At 42.4% G+C, this 19,797-nt stretch overlaps 1 protein-coding gene across 1 annotated transcript in view; it reads left to right on the forward strand.

Annotated features, from left to right (window-relative positions):
* The window catches only part of Tnfrsf19 (TNF receptor superfamily member 19), a 51,237-nt gene that overhangs the window by 1,864 nt on the left and 29,576 nt on the right, over positions 1-19,797 (forward strand). Inside the window, exons 2-3 of the mRNA XM_042685498.1 lie at positions 7,779-7,881; positions 8,937-9,047. Coding sequence (XP_042541432.1) covers positions 7,813-7,881; positions 8,937-9,047 — 180 coding nt within the window. The 5' untranslated portion in view covers positions 7,779-7,812. The remainder of the gene's footprint in view (positions 1-7,778; positions 7,882-8,936; positions 9,048-19,797) is intronic.

Below are 19,797 nucleotides of genomic sequence, written 5' to 3' on the forward strand. Positions count from 1 at the left end.
AAGCAGCAGAAAGCTGGAAGTAGAGCTATGAGAGAAGTGGTAAGAGCATCAACCTCAAGGGTGAAAAAGGAACAGCACCCAGGCCCTGAGTTCAAACTCCAGAACTGGCACAACTCGCCCCCCCCCCCTTCAAAAGTCATGTACCCAGAGAGGTAAGAAGTCCTAATGTGGAAGGCCATTTCTGACATATTCCTAGATACGGATAACTTTAAAAAGATTTTTTGTATATCTATTAAGTTGTTCTGAAAATATCATAAAATGCAGGAATGCGCTGTAAAAGCAAATGATTTAGCCTCAATACCTTCAGTGTAAGTCCTTTACTTTTTAATCAATGAAAATGTCTTCTTCTGTCTACGTTATTTTTTTCCATGTTGCCTCAATATATTCTGGGACAACTGTGAAAGTTGTTTGTTTCCTTGAGCTAACAGTGGAGTCCAAGCTAGAGTATGAACTTGAGAATTAAGGACACATGAAGGTTCTAGAGCACTAGCAAGTAGAATGTAAAGAACGGCTCCTGTTAGCACAGTTGAATAAGGGTCATTGGTATTATTTAGCTAGCAATAAAAGGTTTTTGGTTTTGATTTTATTTTGTTTTTGTTTCAACACTGGGGCTTGAACTCACATGCTTCCATCGCTTTTTCATTCAAAGTTGGTGTTCTACTCCTGAAGCTACACATCTACTTCCAGCTTTTGCCAGTTAATTGGAGATCACAGTCTCGAGGACTTTTCTGCCAGGGCTGGTTTGGAAGCTCAGTTCTCAGATCTCAACTTCTAGAGTAGCTAGGATTACAGGCATGAGCCATCAGGGCCTAATAAGAGGTTTCTAACAAGACAGAAGCTTAATTTGGATGACTAATGAATAAAATGATTCTGAGGTTTATTGCATACATGTATTTTAGAATAGAAAATCCAGTCAAGCAATGCTGCATACTCTCCTTGATATATTAATGTTACTGGAATTTAGAGCATATTGGAACTCAGGAAGAATATTGTATTCTCATTTTTCATTTATTTACAATTCTGAAGCCACACTTAGTTTAGCTCATTCTCTCTGGACTAATTTTGCCCTTGGAAATTACCAGTACAGGCCATGTGCCAGTGGTTCATGCCTGTAAGTCTAGGTACAGGAGGTTAGGATCTGAGGATCATGGTTTAAAGCAGCTCATGTAGGAAAGTCCATGAGACTCTTACCTTCAATTAACCACCAAAAACTTGAATAGGAGCTATGGCTCCAGTAATAGAGCACCAGGCTTGAGAGGTAAAAGCTAAGGGACAGTGCTTAGGCCCTGTGTTCAAACCCCAGGGCTGATCTGAAAAATCAGTGATCAGTATGTCAATGAAAAGTTCTGCACTGTCAGGCATTGGTGGCTCATGCCAGCAATCTTAGCTACTTTTGAGGCTAAGATCTGAGGATAACTGTTCAAAGCCAGCCCAGGCAGGAAAGTCTGTGAGACTCTTAACTCCAATTAACCACCAAAAAGCCTGAAGTGGTAGAGTGCTAGCCTTGAGCAAAAAAGCTCAGGGACAGCACCAGCCTAAAGCTCATGCCCCAGGACCTGCACCAAGGAGAAAAAGCAAAAAACAAAAAACAATAACGAAACTGTGCCTCTTTCATGCCATCAACTCCTAAGTCCTATTAAAGCTGATTAATCGAAGTTAAAGTGAAGCACTTAAATTTCTGGAAATGGCCAACATGTTTTACTGATATTCACTTCAGGTTGAATAAGAACCGTCACGTTGACTGAAGGTACACTCCAAATAAATGAATGCTCAGCTGCTTAGGGGAGCAGAGGGCCGCAGAGCAGTTTGGGGTCTTTGTTTCCTGGCAGCTGGCTGTGGAATGATCCTAGACTGTAAAGAAAACTTGAAGCTAAAGAGAAACAAACCCCGTGGTGACTGCAGAATTTCTTTCCATGACTTCCTTCCTTCCTTTCTTTTTTTTAATGTGTGTGTGTATTATACGGGGGCTTAAACACAGGACCTGAGCACTGTCCCTTAACTTTTTCACTTGAGTCACAGCTCTGCTTCCAGCTTGTTGAGAGTTCAATGGAGATGAGAGTCTCACAGACTCCTCTGCGTGGGATGGCTACACACCTTGATTCTCAGATCTCAGCCTCTTGAGTAGCAAGAATTATAGGCATAAGCCACTGGCACCCGGCCTATTCCTCGTCCTTTATCTGATGAAAATGTTTGCATTGAAATGTAAGGGGTTGGAGGCATGGTTCACTTGGTAAAGCACCAGCCAATGAGTGAACGCATACTGAGTTCAAATCTAGGTCGGGGGAAAAAAAAAAAGGAAAGAAAAGTAAGATTCTTAAACAAAATTGCATTCTATTCTAGTTTATTCACACATCATAAACCTTTTCAACTGAAGTTTTGACAACCTGGGCTTCAAGAGAACAGCCAGCCAGTAGCAGTTCTATGAGACGGAGGAGCTTGTAAGACAGGAGGTTTTAGGCACTCTGCGGTTGGTTTGAATGGGTCTAAACATGAGGAGATTTTAAAAGAATGAGCCTGCTTATTCTGACGAAACTCCAAAGGATATAAAAAGTCACTTTGGACTCTATCCACACTTTCTTCTAAAATTAAAACTTATACAACTGTGGTTTTTTTTTTAAATTTTACTTTCTTAAATATTTTTTTTTCCAGATCTAGTACTTGAACTCAAAACAGGATGGTGTTCTATCACCGGCGCCAGGCCCTCAGCCCCTTTATATTTTGTTTTTATTTCCTCTGCCACTACTGGGTCTTGAACTCAGGGCCTGGACATTGTCCTCTAGCTTCAAAAATTATTGTTATTATAAAAGTGAAGTACAGAGAGGTTATAGGTACATAAATCAGGTACTGAGAATGTTTCTTTTGGAAAATGTCATCCCTACCCATGCTCTTTTCCCAGTTTTTCCCTCCCATCCCACCAACAAGTTGTATAGTTCATTTTCAACATAGTGTCCAGTGAGTACCGTTGCTGCATTTGTTCACTCTTTGTCCCTCCATTTCTGTGTCTCCTCTCCCACTCACAAAGACATATAAACGGACACATAGAACAAAAAGAAAGGAAAACAAATACAGCAAAAAAGAAAAAAAAGGAATCTCTTGTTTTTGTTTCCTGGAGTTCATTGTGATAAATATTATTTTGTGTGATTAGATGCACATAGGCATTGTGCCTTTCTGGTCCTCCTCGAAGAGATTCCTCCTTTAGTCTCACTGTGTGTGACTGCCTAGAGACCTGTATAGTTTATGTCCGTTAGCTTTTTCACTCAAGGCTAGCCCGCTACCTCTTGAACCTTCAGGCTTTTTGCTGATTAATTTGTGATAAGAATCTTGCAGATTTTTCTGCTCAGACTGGCTTCAAAGCATGATCCTCAGATCTCAGCCTCCTGAGTAGCTAGGATTACAGGTGTGAGCCACCAGCACCTGGCTCTATCAATTACATTTGAATCTCCATTGAATTACATTTGGTCTCCACCACTTCCTATATTTGTAGACTTTCACCTTTAGTTTCCTTCCTTCCTCCTTTCTTTTCTTCCTCCCTCCCTTCCTTTTTTCCTTCCTTCCTTCCTTCCTTCCTTCCTTCTCCCGGTTGCTTGCTTATTTTCTTTTTTTCTTTCTTTCTTATCTTATCTTTCTTTCTTTTCTTTCTTTCTTCTCTTTTTGTGCTGGTCCTAGGGCTTGAACTCAGGACCTGGGCCTGAGCTTTTTCATCCAAGGCTATCACTCTACCACTTGAGCCACAGCTCCACTTCTGGTTTTTTGGTGTTTAATCGAAGATACGAGTCTCACAGATTTTCCTGTCCTGGCTGGCTTTGAACAGTGATCATCAGATCTCAGCCTCCTGAGTAACTAGGATTACAGAAATGAGCCACCAGCACTCGATGAAAGTGTTTGATAAAAGCATCGACACAATTCAGCTTTGGAAGTACTTAGTTCAAACTTTGGACCAGGTCTTAGTCTTCTAGCACTGGCCATAGGCTTCATTGTTCTGAAGGTCTTTCAAGTACAGCCATATATACATTGGATCTCTGGATTCTCAGTCATAGAATTACATGGTTAATAGTTGCTCGCACTTACATAACTCTCAGTAGTTTTCAGAAATAGTTTCTATCAGGGGCCCTCCATGATGCTTTATACCTGCTCAGCTCCTCCCTCCTCACTGCGGTGTTGAGAGCTGGTATAGACTCTGCCCCTGTAGAAGTGAAATTCTCAGTGGTGCCATGGTTAAGTGGTGTTCTCAGCAAATGGCAACACCAATAGCAGCAACTGTCACCATTAAGATTTGTTCTGTCCTTGGGCCGGGGTGGCCCAGGGGTAGAGTGCTTGTCTAAGTTATGTGGGGTTCTGGGTTCCATCCCTAGAATCCCACCCACACATCCAAAAAAATTATTTTGTTCAAGTCACTGCGCTTTCCTGATTAATCCTAACTACATCATATACATTTTTGTTGTTCTTGCGGTTATTTTATTTTTGTTTTTGTGCCCGTATTAGGGCTTGAACTCAGGGTCTGGGAACTGTCTTTAAAGGCTTTTTTAATCAAGGCTGACATTCTGCCACTTGAATTCTGGCTGTTTGGTAGTTAATTAAAGGTAAGAATCTTTTGGATTTATCTGCTCAGGCTGGCTTTGAATCATGATCCTCAGATTTCAGCCTTCTGAGGAGCTAGGATTACAATTATGAGCCACTTGTACCAGTTCAATTTTTATCTCTATTTATTTTATACCAATGCATGAAAACCATGCATCATGGGGCATGCTAAGAAATGTCTCCTTGTTTCGGTCATTTTTCTCCTAGTAATTAGGTAGTGTTCAAATTTATTTTTCACATTTATTGTTTGATTGTGATATGTATTAACTTAAGTTACCAAGCTCTTTTTTTCCACTTATGGGGTTAAATGCTTTGGCATTACAGGTTGATAAATCTAAATCCAAAATCTGGAATGCTTCAAAATTCTGAACCTCTCTGAGCTCCCAGATTATATCAGACATGGAAAATCCCACACCGTGAAACTTTCTTTCATGCACAAAATTAGTAAAAACACAGTATAAAATTACCTTCAGGCTATGTATAAAAGTAATATACACGAAACATCAAATGGATTTCATACTGAGGTTTGGGATTCATGCCCAAGATACCTTATTAGGTCTATGCAAATATTTTGAACTGCAAAAACAAATCTGAAATCTGAAGTGCTTCTTGTACCAAGCATTTGAGATAAGGGAGTCTCGGCTTGTAAGGATTTTTTTCAATGTGAATTCTATACAAATCATATGTTTCTAACTTACAGACATTCACACCTTCTTTATTTTTTTTTTTTCAAAATTTAAGACCATGTCAAGAAGGAGGGATGGAGGCATACATACTAGGGGATAGAATTTTCTCCTGGGCTTCATTCTGTTGTCTATGGGAGGAATAGATGGATGGTTAAATAGTTACTGGCTGATTTGTTTGAGAGTTACCAGATGAGAAAGAGCAGAGAAAGCTTGAACTCACTCAAAATGAGCCAGTTATTCAACATTCATGGTATGATAAATGTCAACATTGTCTTTTGGCCCTTCAGGCGGCTGAAGTGACTGCTTTTGCTTTTCTGGCCTGTCTGAGGCTTGGCCCTATGAAGCCCCAGATTCAACAATAATTGTTGTCTTCCAGAATAATCTTTGGAAGATTTCACTTTAAAAATAACCATGCCACTAGGTGCAGTGGCTCATGCTTATAATCCTAGCTACTCAGGCAGCTGAGATTTGAGGATCAAAGTTTGAAGTCAGCCCAGGGCAGACAGATCTATGACTTTTATCTCCAATTAACCAGCAAAAAGCTGGAAGTGGAAGTGTGGCTCCTGTGATTGAATGCCAGCCTTGAGCAGAAATACTAAGGGACAGTGCTCAGGCCCTGAGTTCAAGCCACAGGACTGACACATAAACCAAGTACCAAGCATTTTTCTCTCTATTTCTCTACATGTTAGACAGGTCCACCAGATAAAGCCTCATTTAAAAAAAAAACAAACAATAAAAACCTCTTCTCTTGGTCATATGTGTATTTGTAAAAATAAACAAGAGATCAGTGATCTGCATTCCTATATCATTCTTGATGACAACTGAAAGACTAGGTTTATATTTTTCTGAAATGTTGAAGCAGGACCCTCCACTGCTCACTTGTTAGTGACTTTTTGGTGTTTTCAAACAAATGCTTAGCCAAGCACCTGGTGGCTCATGCCTAAAATCCTAGGTGCTCAGAAGGCTAAGATCTGAGGATTGTGGTTTGAAACTAGCCTAGGCAGGAATGTCTGTGAGACTCTAATCTCCAATTGACCACCAAAAACCCCCCCCAAAACAGCCAGAAGTGGAGTTGTGGTTCAAGTGGAAGAGCTCTAGCCTTGAGCAAAAAAAACCAGGCCCTAGGACCTGCACCAATCCTCCCCCCCCCCCCCCCCACCACATACACACACACAAGCATGCTTATTTTTCTGCTAATGAACAATTGACCCTATGTTACTTTGAGGCCAAGTTCACAAATGCCAAACCTTAGCTGTCTGCTCCTGAATGAAGAGGAAGCTCTAGTCTCCAAGCATAGATTTGTTTACTTTTGGGGGGCAATTTCTGGGACTTGACCTCAGGGCTATGAGCTTTCACTTGGCTTTTTCACTCAAGCCTGGGGCTCTACCACCTTTGGCAAGCCTAATTTGTTTTCTTTTTGTGCCAGTCCTGGGTCTTGAACTCAGGGTCTAAGTGCTGCTTCTGTGTGGGGTTTTGTTTTGTTTTGTTTTACAAGACTAGTATCATACCCCTTGAGCCATAGCTCCACTTCTGGTTTTTTGATGGTTATATGGAGAGAGTCTCATAGACTTTGCTGTCTGGGCTGACTGAATTGTGATCCTCAGATCTCAGCTTCCTGAGGAGCTAGGATTACAGGCGTGAGCCACCATCACCTGCCTGGCAAGCCTAATATTTTGACTGAACATCTCACAGAGTGCTTCAGGGTAAATATGACATAGTAGACCTAACACAGGAATCCGAAAGCGGGCTACTGTGTGCATCCAGCTCTGCCTCTTATGAGCTGGGTAATCTGGGCATGTTTCTTGGCCCTCTTGGATTTCTTGGCGTCCCTTTACCCATCTCTAAAGTGGAGACAATGGTATATTATATTGACCTAAATGAGTGGCAAGGATTAAGCGAGTCAGCATGCTACAAACAGTACATAGCTCAGAGTGGTTTTCGGTTGTTTTAGTACTTTTCAACTTGCTATTTCTTGATTATCTTGCCTGATCCTATAAATGGGAAATTTCTAGGTCATTGATTAGGTGGGAGTCTTTTCTGGCTGAAGACCAGACACTGTAAAGACTGGGGTAGAAAATCAAGGCTGGTATTCCCTGGGAATTCAGAGACAGCAGGAGATATAAGGTATACTTGAGGAGAATATCAGTTCTCACTTGAAATTTTTAAGATTACATATTGTCTATGGTAGCTTCTTAAAAAAGGCTCCCTTTCCAACATAAATAATATTTAGTATCTTGTGTATATATAGAAAATTGTAAACAGAACTGATCAGCAAGTGGTTCATGCCTAACTCTTAACTCCAATTAATCATTCAAAATCTGGAAATGGTGCTCTGGTCAAGTGTAGCGTGCCAGCCTTGAACAAGAAAGCTAAGGGACAAAATTCAGGCCCTGAATTCAAGTTCCAGTACTGGCACACACATACACAGAAAATGATAGACATTCTATAGTAAATTCATTTCATGGTCATTGAAGTTTTGAAATGAACCATCTCTTCCTTCTTGCTTTGATTTAGAACTCCTCAGGGACAAACATACCTGACAAGCACCATGGCTTTCCAAGTATTCCAAGGATATCAGAAAGCATTCTTCTCCATTGTGCTTTTGCTAGATTGTCTGGTAAGTAAACGTGTCTTTTCTTTCATAAGGGGATGGTGAAAGAATTCATGTAAATATATCTAGACTTTTTTCTCTTAATGAATTTTTTAATGTTCTCATTTTTCCCCCTACCATCGCTCTGAACTGCAATCCTCAGATCTCAGCCTCCTGAGTAGCTAGGATTACAGGTGTGAGCCACCAGTGCCTGGCTTAAGACTCTTTTCTTTTGATGATCCTACACTATGTTTTATTTCTTTCAAATTGCACTCGATCAACTATGCATTTAATTAATAAGTAAGAGAGTTCTGCTGGGCCATACGGTGGGTACCAAGTGTTGCCACTTATTTTATTTAAGCTGGAGTGATGTCATATTAGTTATAATGTTAAGATAATAACACTATCTTCAGTTCTTAAGGCATACATCTTATCACAACACATACTAGGTGCTAAGTTCTAGCTCATGAATTCTAATTTATATCTCAATTCCTAGCTTATCGGAGGCTGAGATTTAAGGTTTATGGCTCAAAATCAGCCCAGGCAGAAAAGTCTGTGAGACTTTTATCTCCAATTAACCAGCAAAAAGCTAGAAGTAGATTTCTGTGGCCCAAGTGGTAGAGCATTAGCCTTGAGCAAAAACCTTTAAAAAAAATACTAGGTTCTAACTTCAAGCCCCAGTACTATAAAGAAAAGAGAGAGGAAAAGGGGGTGGAGGGAGGGAGGAGGAAAAAGGAGAGAAGGCTGAGGGGAGAGAGAGAGAGAGAGAGAGATTATTGGAATTTTTACCCCAAAGAATTTTTTAGCCTTAAACCCACCTTGAATTCTTCCTCTCAGCTGCCCAATAGATTCTAAAACTCTTTGAAGAAAAGGTAATATCCTCATAAATCTTCCTATTGAAAGTGAAAATGGTTTGTAGGGAATGACTTCTCATTACTATAAGCATGACGCAGAATTTCTGAGGATTTTGAGCTTTCATTTGGGAAACGAAATTATCCTCAGCAGTGCTGTTCAGGCATTCCTAGTTCGACTGGCACCAGCTTGAAGATAACATTTTTGTTCAACCATTTTTTTTTTTCTAGTCCTGCAAAGTGCTCAGTGAAACCGGAGACTGTAGACAGCAGGAATTCAAGGACCGGTCTGGAAACTGTGTCCTCTGCAGACAGTGTGGGCCAGGCATGGAGCTGTCTAAGGTACACATTGATTTCATGGGAAAGCTGCAGAGCGGTGTCAGTAAAGATGTGTTCTTTTTTAACTAAAATTCTTTTAGTTAATTATTACTAAAGTTTTGGATACGACAATGGAATTCCTGATTCATGATGTCACTCTAGCCAAATATTTGTACAATTCCCTTTTCAAAACTTCTGATTCATATACCTTCTTGAAATCAATAAGTTCTATCAGCCAAAAATTCAACAAGATAGCCGTGGTGGCATATTTCAATGTTTATTAGAGTGTATTTGGGCTAACTTAAAAGAATCAATGCTATTGAAAGTTTAACAATAAACCATTGATCACAGAATATGCTTATATTACCTTTTTATTAAAATTAAGCCAAGAACTGAGCACTAGTGGCGTATGTCTATGATCCTAGTTACTCAAGATACTGAGATCTGAGGATTTTGGTTCAAAGCCAGCCAGGCAGGAAGGAAAGTCTGTGAGACTCTTATCTTCACTTAATTGCTAAAAAGCCAGAAGCAGAGATGTGGCTCAAGTGGTAGAGTGCCAGCCTTGAGCAGAAAAAGCTAAGGGACAGTGGCCAAGTCCTGAGCTCAAGCCTCAGTACACAAAAAATGAAAAATTAAAAAAAATCTTAAAGGAGCAGAAAAATTTGATTGATTGATAGACACTCTCTAATGTCAAGTCCTATAAAAAAAAAAACCTACAGTAATCAAGACAGTATATAGCAAAACAATAGACAACTAGTTGCTGGCAGAGAACAGACAAGTAGGCCCACATAAATAAAGCTAATCGATCTTTGATAAAGGAGCAAACATCATATAATGAGGGAAAGGATGGTATTTCCAACAAATAGTACTAAATGACCTAGATACCACATTCCAATAACTGAATCTAGACAAAAAAACTTTACACCAAGCCAAGTGCTGGTGGCTCCTGCCTGTGCTCCTAGCTACTCAGGAGACTGAGATATGATGATTGAAGTTTGAAGCCAGCCTAGGTAGGAAAGTCCTAAGACTCTTATCTGCAATGAACCACCAAAACCTGGAAGTGGAGCTGTGGTTCAAGAGGTAGAGCACTAGCCTTGACCAAAAGAAGTTCAGGGACAGCTTCCAGGCCCTGAGTTCAAGTTCCAGGACTAACGTACACACCCACACCCACACACTCACACACACACACACACACACACACACACACACAACAACAACAACAACAAAACCTAAAGCTTGGAAGCACTTTGGGCACTCAGGCTTCCTTACACTTCCATCTGTGGATTTGTTACTCTTAATTGTTATTTTTCCTTAGAAGGCATTCAATTCTGTTTCTCTCCAGGTGTCTAAGCATAGTTGGGAGGCAGGAAGGTCGATTCACTGGAAGACGCTATGACAGCGATCTGGAGGTGCCCCTGCCTTACAGCTAGTTTCTAGATAGTCTGAAATGAACCGAGTCCTGTTCCTCCAATAAATACTGCTCCTCCAATAAATACAGCTGCTCCTTTACATGGATGCCTCACCCTTCCTTTGCCACTTTCTAAAGATCACTTACTTGAATCTTTCATGAAATGTAAATACTATGGATTTATGACTGCTATGGGTTTATGTTTCTTTCCTTCCTTCCTTTCTTCCTCTTTCCCTCCTTCCCTCCTTCCCTTCCCCTTCTTCCTCTTTCTTCCTTCTTTCTTCCTTCCTTCTTTCCCTCCTTCCTTCCTCTCTCTGTCTCTGTTTCTCTCTCTGTCTTTCTCTCTCATTCTGTTTGATAGTTGAGTGCTCTACCCCTTGGCAATACTCCCAGCCCTTTTGCTTATTACTGTGTTCAGAGAAAGTCTCTAGCCTCACCAAGGGCATCCTCCTCCCTCTACCTCCCGACTGTAGCTGGGATTTATATGCGGTGCATATCCAGCCCCTCCTATTTTTTTCTCTTTTTTGAGATGAGGGTCTCACTATGAAGGCTGACTGGCTTGAAACTGGGTATATGTGGCTCAGATTGGCCTCCAACTTTCATTTGTCCTGCCTCAGCCCCCCAAGTGCTGGGATTATAGGTGTATGTCACTATGCCTAGCTAAATGAAAGTGATCTCTCCATATAACAAAAATGGGTTGCCTCTTACATTGTGTTTTGTTATTCCATACTCTAATATTACTATGTATTATATGTATCATGAGACCAAGATAGGTGGCAATGATTAATTCTGTTGTGATGAGCCAAGTATTACCTCTGTGACATTGGTATATTACATAATAGGGTTCTCTCACCTCACCTCTTAAAGAGAGGTAATTACTTGCATTTTTTAAAATTTATTTTTGTCCAGTACTAGGACTTGAACTCAGGGCCTCATACTCTCTGCTTTTTCCACACATAGCTGTCATTCTACCACTTGAGCCACAGCTCCACTTCTGCCTTTTTTTGGTGGTTAATTGGAGATTCTCATATATTTTCCTGCCTAGGTTGCCTTTAAATTGTGATCTTCAGCTCTCAGCTTCCTGAACAACTAGGATTACAGGCATGAGCATCAGTGCCCAGCTGATTACTCCTAACTTTTCGACAGGGGGCATAGGTCCTGTGAAGTTAGCTAATTTGTCATTTGTCCTTTGTAAGTAGCTGTGCTGGGGATCGTGGGTAATGATCCTTCTTAGGTTTTGTTTCGGTTTGGGTTTTGGTTTAGGTGCTGGGGATGGGCCACGGGCCCTGGCATAAGTGAGGCAAGTGGTCTGCCACTGAGCCTCACCTACCCTTTGTCTCATTTGAATACTGCTCTAGTGTCTTGCTACCCAGGAGCTCTCTGTCTGTGATGATGATGTATCATTTCTGCAACCCAATATGGGAACCTCTGGCCACTGCAGTTGCTGAATGCTTGAAATGTCTTTAGCCACTGGCAATGAGAAACTGGGTATTTCATATCATTTCAGTCGATTACACTTAAGTGTAATGAGGTCCTGGCTGTTGAGCTCCACGGTTCCAGAATGGCAAACTTCTAGAAATCTTGGCATAGGCTGAGTGCTGGTGGCTCACACCTGTAATCATAGCAATTCAGCAGGCTAAGATCTGAGGATCATGGTTCTAAGTCAGTTAGGGAAAACAAATCAGAGAGATTCGTATCTCCAATGAGCCAGAAGTCAGAAGTGGAGGTGAGGCCCAAGTGGCAGAAGTACAACTTTGAAGGAAAAGACGAAACAAGAGTCTGAGATCCTGAGTCCAAATCCATGAAAGAGAGACTGAAGACAGAGACACAGAGAAGCAGAGAGCTAGATACAGAGAAAAGAGAAAGAGAGAAGAGAGAAATAAAAAAGAAAGAGAGGGAGCTGGGAAGCTGGCTCAGCGGTAGAGCGCTTGCCTTGCATGCATGAGGCCCTGGGCTCAATTCCTCAGCACCAAATAAGCAAAAAGAAAAAAGCCGGAAGTGGCGCTGTGGCTCAAGTGGTAGAGTGCTAGCCTTGAGCTGAAGAGCTGAGGGACAGCGCCCAGGCCCAGAGTTCAGGCCCCACGACCGGACTCTCCCCCCCCAAAAAAACAAAGAGAGATGATTGGTGCCAGTGGTTCACAACTCTAATCCTAGCTACTCAGGTGGCTGAGATCTGAGGATCTTAGTTCAAAGCCAGCCAAGGCAGGAAAGTTTGTGAGACTCTTATCTCCAATAATCTATATATATAAAAAAAAAAAAAAGCTGGGAGTATAGCTGTGGCTCAGGTGATAGAGTTCTAGTCTTCAACAAAAGAAGCTCAGACAGGCTGGGAAGGTGGCTCAGTGGTGGAGCGCTTGCCTTGCATGCTCGAGGCCCTGGGTTCGATTCCTCAGCACCACATAAGCAAAAAGAAAAAAGCCGGAAGTGGTGCTGTGGCTCAAGTGGTAGAGCACTAGCCTTGAGCTGAAGAGCTGAGGGACAGCGCTCAGGCCCAGAGTTCAGGCCCCACGACCGGACCCAAAAAAAAAAATAGAAGCTCAGACAGCCCCTAGGCCCTGAGTTCAAGCCCCAGGACTGACAAATAAAGAAGAAAAAGGAAAGAGAGAAAGAAAAAAGAAAGAAGGAAGGAAGACAAAGGAAGGAAGAAAAAAGCAAGAGAAAAGAAGAAAGAAAAAGAGAGAGAAAGGGAGGGAAGGAAGGAAGGAAGGAAGGAAGGAAGGAAGGAAGGAAGGAAGGAAGGAAGGAAGGAAGGAAGGAAGGAACAAGGTCAGTTCTGGCTTAGGATCACATAGTATAGACCCACAATCTGTTTCTGCTCACTCCATGAGCCCCTCTCCCCAAGGCATTATGGGTAGAGTAGCCCAGTCCCCTTAGTCGCTCTGGATCCTGGGCTCCACAAAGCCCTCACCCCCTTTCTTCTCTAGTTCTTTCTAGGTACTCACCCTCTGGTCACTAGTTGGCTTTCCTATTAGCTTTTTAAAAATATGTCAGGTCACTGAGCCATTTGGAATCTGTTTAAAGGACTTTATCCCAAGGCACTATATTTATTTATCTCTTCCATTGCAGAGTTGCATTTTTTGAATGCTTCTAAGGAAGACTGAGAATGTTTTGCCAATCACAGAGTGAAATGTTAAAAAAAGAAAAGAAAAGAAAGCTGTACTTACAGCCTAGCACCCATGGCTCATGCCTGTAAATCCTAGCTACTCAGGAAGTTGAGATCTAAGGATCAAGGTTCAAAGCCAGTCCAGGCAGAGAAGTCTGTGAGATTCTTATTTCCAATAACTTACCAAAAATCCAGAGGTGGAACTGTGGCTCTAGTGGTAGAGCACTAGTCTTGAAAAGAAAAAAAATAAATAAAGTATTCAGGGACAGCACCCAAGCCCTGAATTCAAATCCCAGGACTGGCACAGAAACCACACTCTACTCACTTTGCTTCCTAATATTTGTTGGGCAGGGGACCCCTAAATATGTGTGACTTAGCCATCAGCCATCCTTAGATCAGGAAAATAAACATAACTTTGCAATTCATGAGAGACAGTGGTTTTTGCTTTTCGAAAGAAATCTCATTATTTTGTGCCAGTAATGAGATTTGAACTCAGAGTCTTGGGGTTGTCCCTTAGCTTTTTTATTCAAGGCTGGCACTTCCAACATTTGAGCCACACCTCCAGTTCTGGCATTTTGCTGGTTACTTGGAGATTTTTTAGAGTCTCGTAGACTTTGCTGCATGGGTTCGTTTCGAACCATGACCTTTACGTCTCAGCCTTCTGAGTAGCTAGGATTACAAGTGTGAGTCATAGGTGCTGGGCATGAACCACATTAGACTTCAAGTCTGACTGCCTAGAACTGGTCCCCCTCCATGGCTCCTCCTCCTGCTCAGAATTAATGCCAGCAATGTGCTTTTAACTGATCTCCTCGCAGTGGAAAATGAGGAAACTGGCTTTTGCTTTAGCCACTTGAAACAGGCTTCAAACCTCTGGCATAGTTTTCAGAGTTAGCTTTTCTAACCAATCATTAAGATATCTTTTAGTTAATCTGAAAAAATTAACACTTGAAAACAACAAAATACCAATCCAATTTTATATTTTCAAAGATATTCAATTTTTGAAAACTATTAAAATCACCAAAAATGAATGTAATTTGCCAAGATAAAAGGGGAGTGACTGATTTCAACCATTTAATTACAGTACTGCACACTTTATTTATGTTTAATTCCACATGATGGGGCTAAGGTTGTTTGAGTGATATTAATAAGCTCTCACTTGTCATTTTTCTTAAAAACTACTGTGGTTTTTTATAAACTGAAAATTGGAGAAGAACATTACCTCCTTAAGGTTGGTTTTTATTAAAGAAATTTAAAAAGCTGGTTTCTGAGCACCGGCTACGTAAATTGAATTTGTTATTTCCATTTGCTCTAGATTTTCCTCCACCCAAAACTTCCCCAAAACAAAAAATTTCTTCGCCATCTACATTGGGAATGGAACATTGAACCTTTCAAAGTTCAAAGAACCAAAGCTAATAACTTTTTGGCTATACAAATAAATACTTCATTACACCCAAGGCGAAAATGTGCTTTCCCCAAAGGTCTTCTAGATGCTTCCCTGTGGTTGGGCTGTGGCCTTCCACTGTGGACATAAAACCAGCTGGTGTTTTTTTGTGAAATGCTACAGTTTCAGAGAGAGAAAAGGATTTCAGGGAGACTGCTTGACTTGAGTCATGTTGCTACTGGACAGCCATCAAATGGGGCTTCAAAATCCTGGGCAGGCAGACAAGAACTACCTTGCTAGCTAGGGGGAGGGAAAAAGGAGGGGGAAGGAGGATACTGGATGGTGATCCAAGATAAGGAAGGCTGCCCAGCCCCCACTTTTCTGAGATCCCATCTGTCTCCCCAATCCCTATACCAAGACCCTCTGCACAGGTGCTGCTTAGCTAGTGACTCATGCCTGTAATCCTAGCTACTCAGGAAGATGAGATCTGAGGATTGTGGTTCAAAGCCAGCCCAGACAGGAAAGTCTGGGAGCCTCTTAACTCCAGTTAATCACCAGCAAGCTGAAAGTAAAGCTATAGCTCAAGTGGTAAAACAATAGCCTTGAGTACAAAAGCTACAAAAGAATGTAAGACCCTGAGTTCAAGTCCCAGCACACACACACACACACACACACACACAATGGATTCCCTTCAAGTAAGGACAAGCCTTCTAACAAGGCTTCATCTTAATATTGTATTATTATTTTATCTCTGTATTTTCTTTTCTTTGTGCCAGTAGTACAAGGGTTTGAACTCAGGGATTTGCACTCTCTCACAGCTGGCTGAAACCAACCATCCAGCAGGGTTTGTACTGAGACAGGCAGGTGGGGTGTTGGACACCATTTGGGGATGGAGGAGGAGGGACTGATGGAATAGGGAGGAGGGAGCGCTCTGGCTGAGATCATTTGACAGGATTCTGTGGCAGATGGGCTCTTGAGGACATCACCCAACTGAAACGGGCTTCAGAGAGCCTAACCAGAGTCTGATCAAGCAGCGTCTTTGCCAGGAGGCTACAACCAAACATAGCTCACTCCTATACTTACTTACTTGTCTACCTGCTGCAGAAAGTAATATTCTAGGTAATTTTTCCAGGCACTACCCATCCTACTTAAAAGTTATGTGGGAGAACAAACAAATGATTTGAACCTGTTTTCCCTATGTGCACCTCAAGGCATCTGGTCAAATGCAAGTGGCCATATATATGCAGTTCAGTTCCTTCTCTGTCCCGGCTGCTGATCTGCTACATGGTAAGCAGCTCTAGGCACAGTTATAGGCTCTCAGAGTGTCCTGGGGAGCACTGTATAAGATGTTCAGGGGAGCACTCTTGCAAGGTACACTAAAGTGCATAATCCAAGACACTCTGGGGAGCACTCTCCAAGGTGCGCTGGGGAGCACTCTGCAAGATCCACTGGAGAGCACTTTGCAAGATGCGCAGAGGAGCACTCCTCAAGATCCAATGTAGAGCATTCTGGTATGCCTTAGGGAGCACACTACAAGGAGTACTAGGGAGCACTCTGCAAAGTGTACTAGTGGATGGGGAGCACTCTGCAAGATGAACTAGGCAGAGACAACCAAAGCTAGCTAGAGAACAGTGTTAAGCATTTGTGCACACATCCTATAGGCTCTTTCTACCAGGTTGCTCCCCCAAACCTGAAACCAGTGTTTTCCTGTTAGAAGGAGTAGGAAGTGAGGGTCTGGGTAGAAAGAAAGCTGTCCTGCTGAATTGAATGGACAAACTCTGAAAGGTGTAGTCATTTTCTATGTACAAAGAGGGGAAAAAAGGAAAATGAGAAGAGATGGTCTCTAGCAAGGGGGGAGATGCCCATTTTTAAAGGTGCGGGCCAGTGCTAGCTGGGACTGCCGTAGTTAGGGGCTTGTATTCTCTCTGAGGTCTTCTGCTCCCCTTTTCACTCCACAGCTATTTACTGCATTTAATGAAGAGGATTGCAAGGCATTTTAATCACCTGGTTTTACGGAGGGAAATAAAAACATCAAAGTAGACATTTATATTGGGGGTAATTTAATATTTTATATGCAGTTTACTTTGTAGTCTAGATTACCAGTAATTACAGAGTCTCTGTGTTTATAAGGCTTTGAAGTATGACAGTCAACTCAAAAAACTGATCGTGGCCGTGAGCCTCATACTGTAACTTAATTCCTTGAAAACATCTTCTCTGAATTTCTAGTGAATTCAAGATTTCTCCTGGGTTCAGGGTGTACAATGGTCACTTCATGAATGTCTTAGCCTAATACTTGCAAGCAATTGTTTGTACTGGTGCCAGAGTTTGAACTCAGGCCTTCCTGAGCTCATGTGGCTTTTCCCCTCAAGGCTAGCATTCTACTACTTGAGCCATACCTCTATTTCCAGCTTTTTGATGGTTAATTGGAGATGAGAAGTCTTACAGACTTTCCAGCCTGGACTGGCTTTGAACCACAATCCTCGGATCTCAGCCCCCTGAGTAGAAAGGATTACAGGTGTGAGCTACCTACTCACACTTCTTTTCTTTTTCCTCTTTCCCTTTTTCTCTTCCTCTTTTTCTTCCTCCTCCTTCTCCTTCTCCTTTTCCTCCTCCTCCTCCTTTTCTCTCTCCCTTCTTTCCTGTGTTGTAACATAACCCAGGCTGCCCAGATCAAAGCCAGATTGTGAAACACTGGCTCTGCCTGAGACTTGGATGCTTTCTTTTGCCAGTAAACAATGCATCCCTCCCCCCCCCCCAGGGTCACGTGCACATGCTTTGATCCCACTCTGAGGCTGTGTGTGGGAGGCTCTCTTCAGTTCTCAGAAAGCTTTGCAAGCTCACAGCCCTCACCGTGACAGAAGCGCTCAGGAAAACCACACACCCAGCACAGTCACAAGTACCAGAGCAGCCACTGCAACCTCCTGCCATGCCCTAGATAGTGCCAAAGGAATTCTTAGTGAATAACTCACCTCCCGCTGGACCTCTCTCAACCCTTCATGGTAGGCATTGAAGCCATTCAGTGGCTCACATCTGTAATCATCGCTACTTGGGAGGCTGAGAGAGGAAGGATCAAGGTTTAAGGCCAGCCAGGGCAGAAAAGTTCTCGAGACACCCTTCTCAACTCAAGCTGAGTGCAAAAGCTCATGTCTGTTGTCTCAAATTACATTAGAGACCAAAATTGGGAAGATCGTGACTAGACTCTAGCAGAAAAGTCCTGAAGACTCCATCTCCACAAAGGGAAGATTAACACAGTGGGGCGAGCCTGTGATCCCAGGAAAGATGGGAAGCCTTAAAACAGGCAGATGGTGGCTCCAGGAGGCAGAGAAATGAGACCCCCACCTAAAAAGAACCAGAAAAAACCAGCCCTGGTGGTTCATGCCTATAATCCTCACTAGTCAAGCAGATTATGGCTTGAAGCCAGCCTGTGCAGGAAAGTCCAAGAAACACTTATCTCCAATGAAAGAAAACCAGAAGCGGGACTGTGGCTTAACTGGTAGTATGCTAGCCTTGAGCGAAAAAGCTCAGTTACAGTGTCCAGGCCCTGAATTCAAGACCCAAGACCAGCCAAAAAGAAAAATAAAAGAACAACCAGCTAAAGACTGAGCTGGAAAGCATAATTCAAGTGGTAGAGTACCAGCTTAGCAGGCCACAAGACTCTGAATTTAAACTTCACAACTGGAAAGGAATAAAAGGGGGGGGGGGATTTTAAAGTCACACAGAGCATCCAAAAGGAGAAAAGATATCATTCACCCAAAAGATAAATGAGCTAATTAGTAAAAAGGCTAGACTGATTAGTAGCATTTCTTATGGAGTAGTATACTACCCAGAGCAGTATTGTCTTTATGCTAGTTTGGCCAATAAGTACAGCTTAGCTGATTTGGTGTATAAAGATGGATGGAGAAATAAGTGTAGGTACATTTCATGGACAGATGGAGATTTGAACTAACGGAGACCTGCATTCTAACATTGTATCCAGGGCTGCCAATGAGAAAACTAAGACCCTAAGAATTTCATCTGCACCTGCTCCCTCAGCCAAATCTGTTTGGTATTCTTGGGTTTGCTCAGCTTCTCTCTGCAAAGGTCTTGCAATTGCAAGGACTATCACAAAGCACTGGCGGCCAGTGTTGTGAGTGAGCACCCTGCCAGACCCCTCCCTGTATGGATGAAATGCACATAAAAAGAAACCAGCACAAGATGTGGAGCTCACGCCTGTAGTTCTAGCTACTCAAGAGGTTGAGAATTGAGGATCGAGGTTTGAAGCCAGCCCTGGCAGGAAAATTCATGAGACTCATATCTCTAACCAGGAAAAAGCTGGAAGTAAAGACATCACTCAATTTGTAGAGTGCCAGCCTTGAGTAAAGAAGCTAAGGGACAGCCCAAGGTCTTGAGTTGAAGCCCCAGTCCTTGCACTCTTCCCATCCACCCAAAATGACCTAGCACACCCTACAATGTGGTGGTTATAAAGAAACTGCCAGTTCAAACCCTGGCTCTAACTGTACCATGGCCCCTTGTGGAAGGCTGCCTCTCTTCCTCTCTTGCCAGTGCAGCACACAGATATTGCCTTTTCCTTTCCTTCTCTTGTGTGTGTGTGTGTGTGTGTGTGTGTGTGTGTGTGTGTGTGTAGTCTTGAACTCAGAGTCTGGGCACCATCTCTGGGCTTTTTTGTTCAAGGCTAGCGCTCTACCACTTGGCATAGCTCCACATAAGGCTTTTTGGTGATTCATCGCAGTCAAGACTCTCATAGTCTTTCCTGCTTGAGCTGGCTTTGAATCTCAAACCTCAGATCTCAGCCCCCTGAGTAGCTAGGACACAGGTGTTAGCCACCATGCCCAACTTCTTTTTGAACAAATATGTAAGCATCTTTCTGCGTTTAGGTCTTCAG

This window comes from Dipodomys spectabilis, unplaced genomic scaffold (genome assembly GCF_019054845.1).
Source record: "Dipodomys spectabilis isolate Male_0828 unplaced genomic scaffold, ASM1905484v1 ptg000095l, whole genome shotgun sequence".
In the NCBI taxonomy this organism is placed as follows: Eukaryota; Metazoa; Chordata; class Mammalia; order Rodentia; family Heteromyidae; genus Dipodomys; species Dipodomys spectabilis.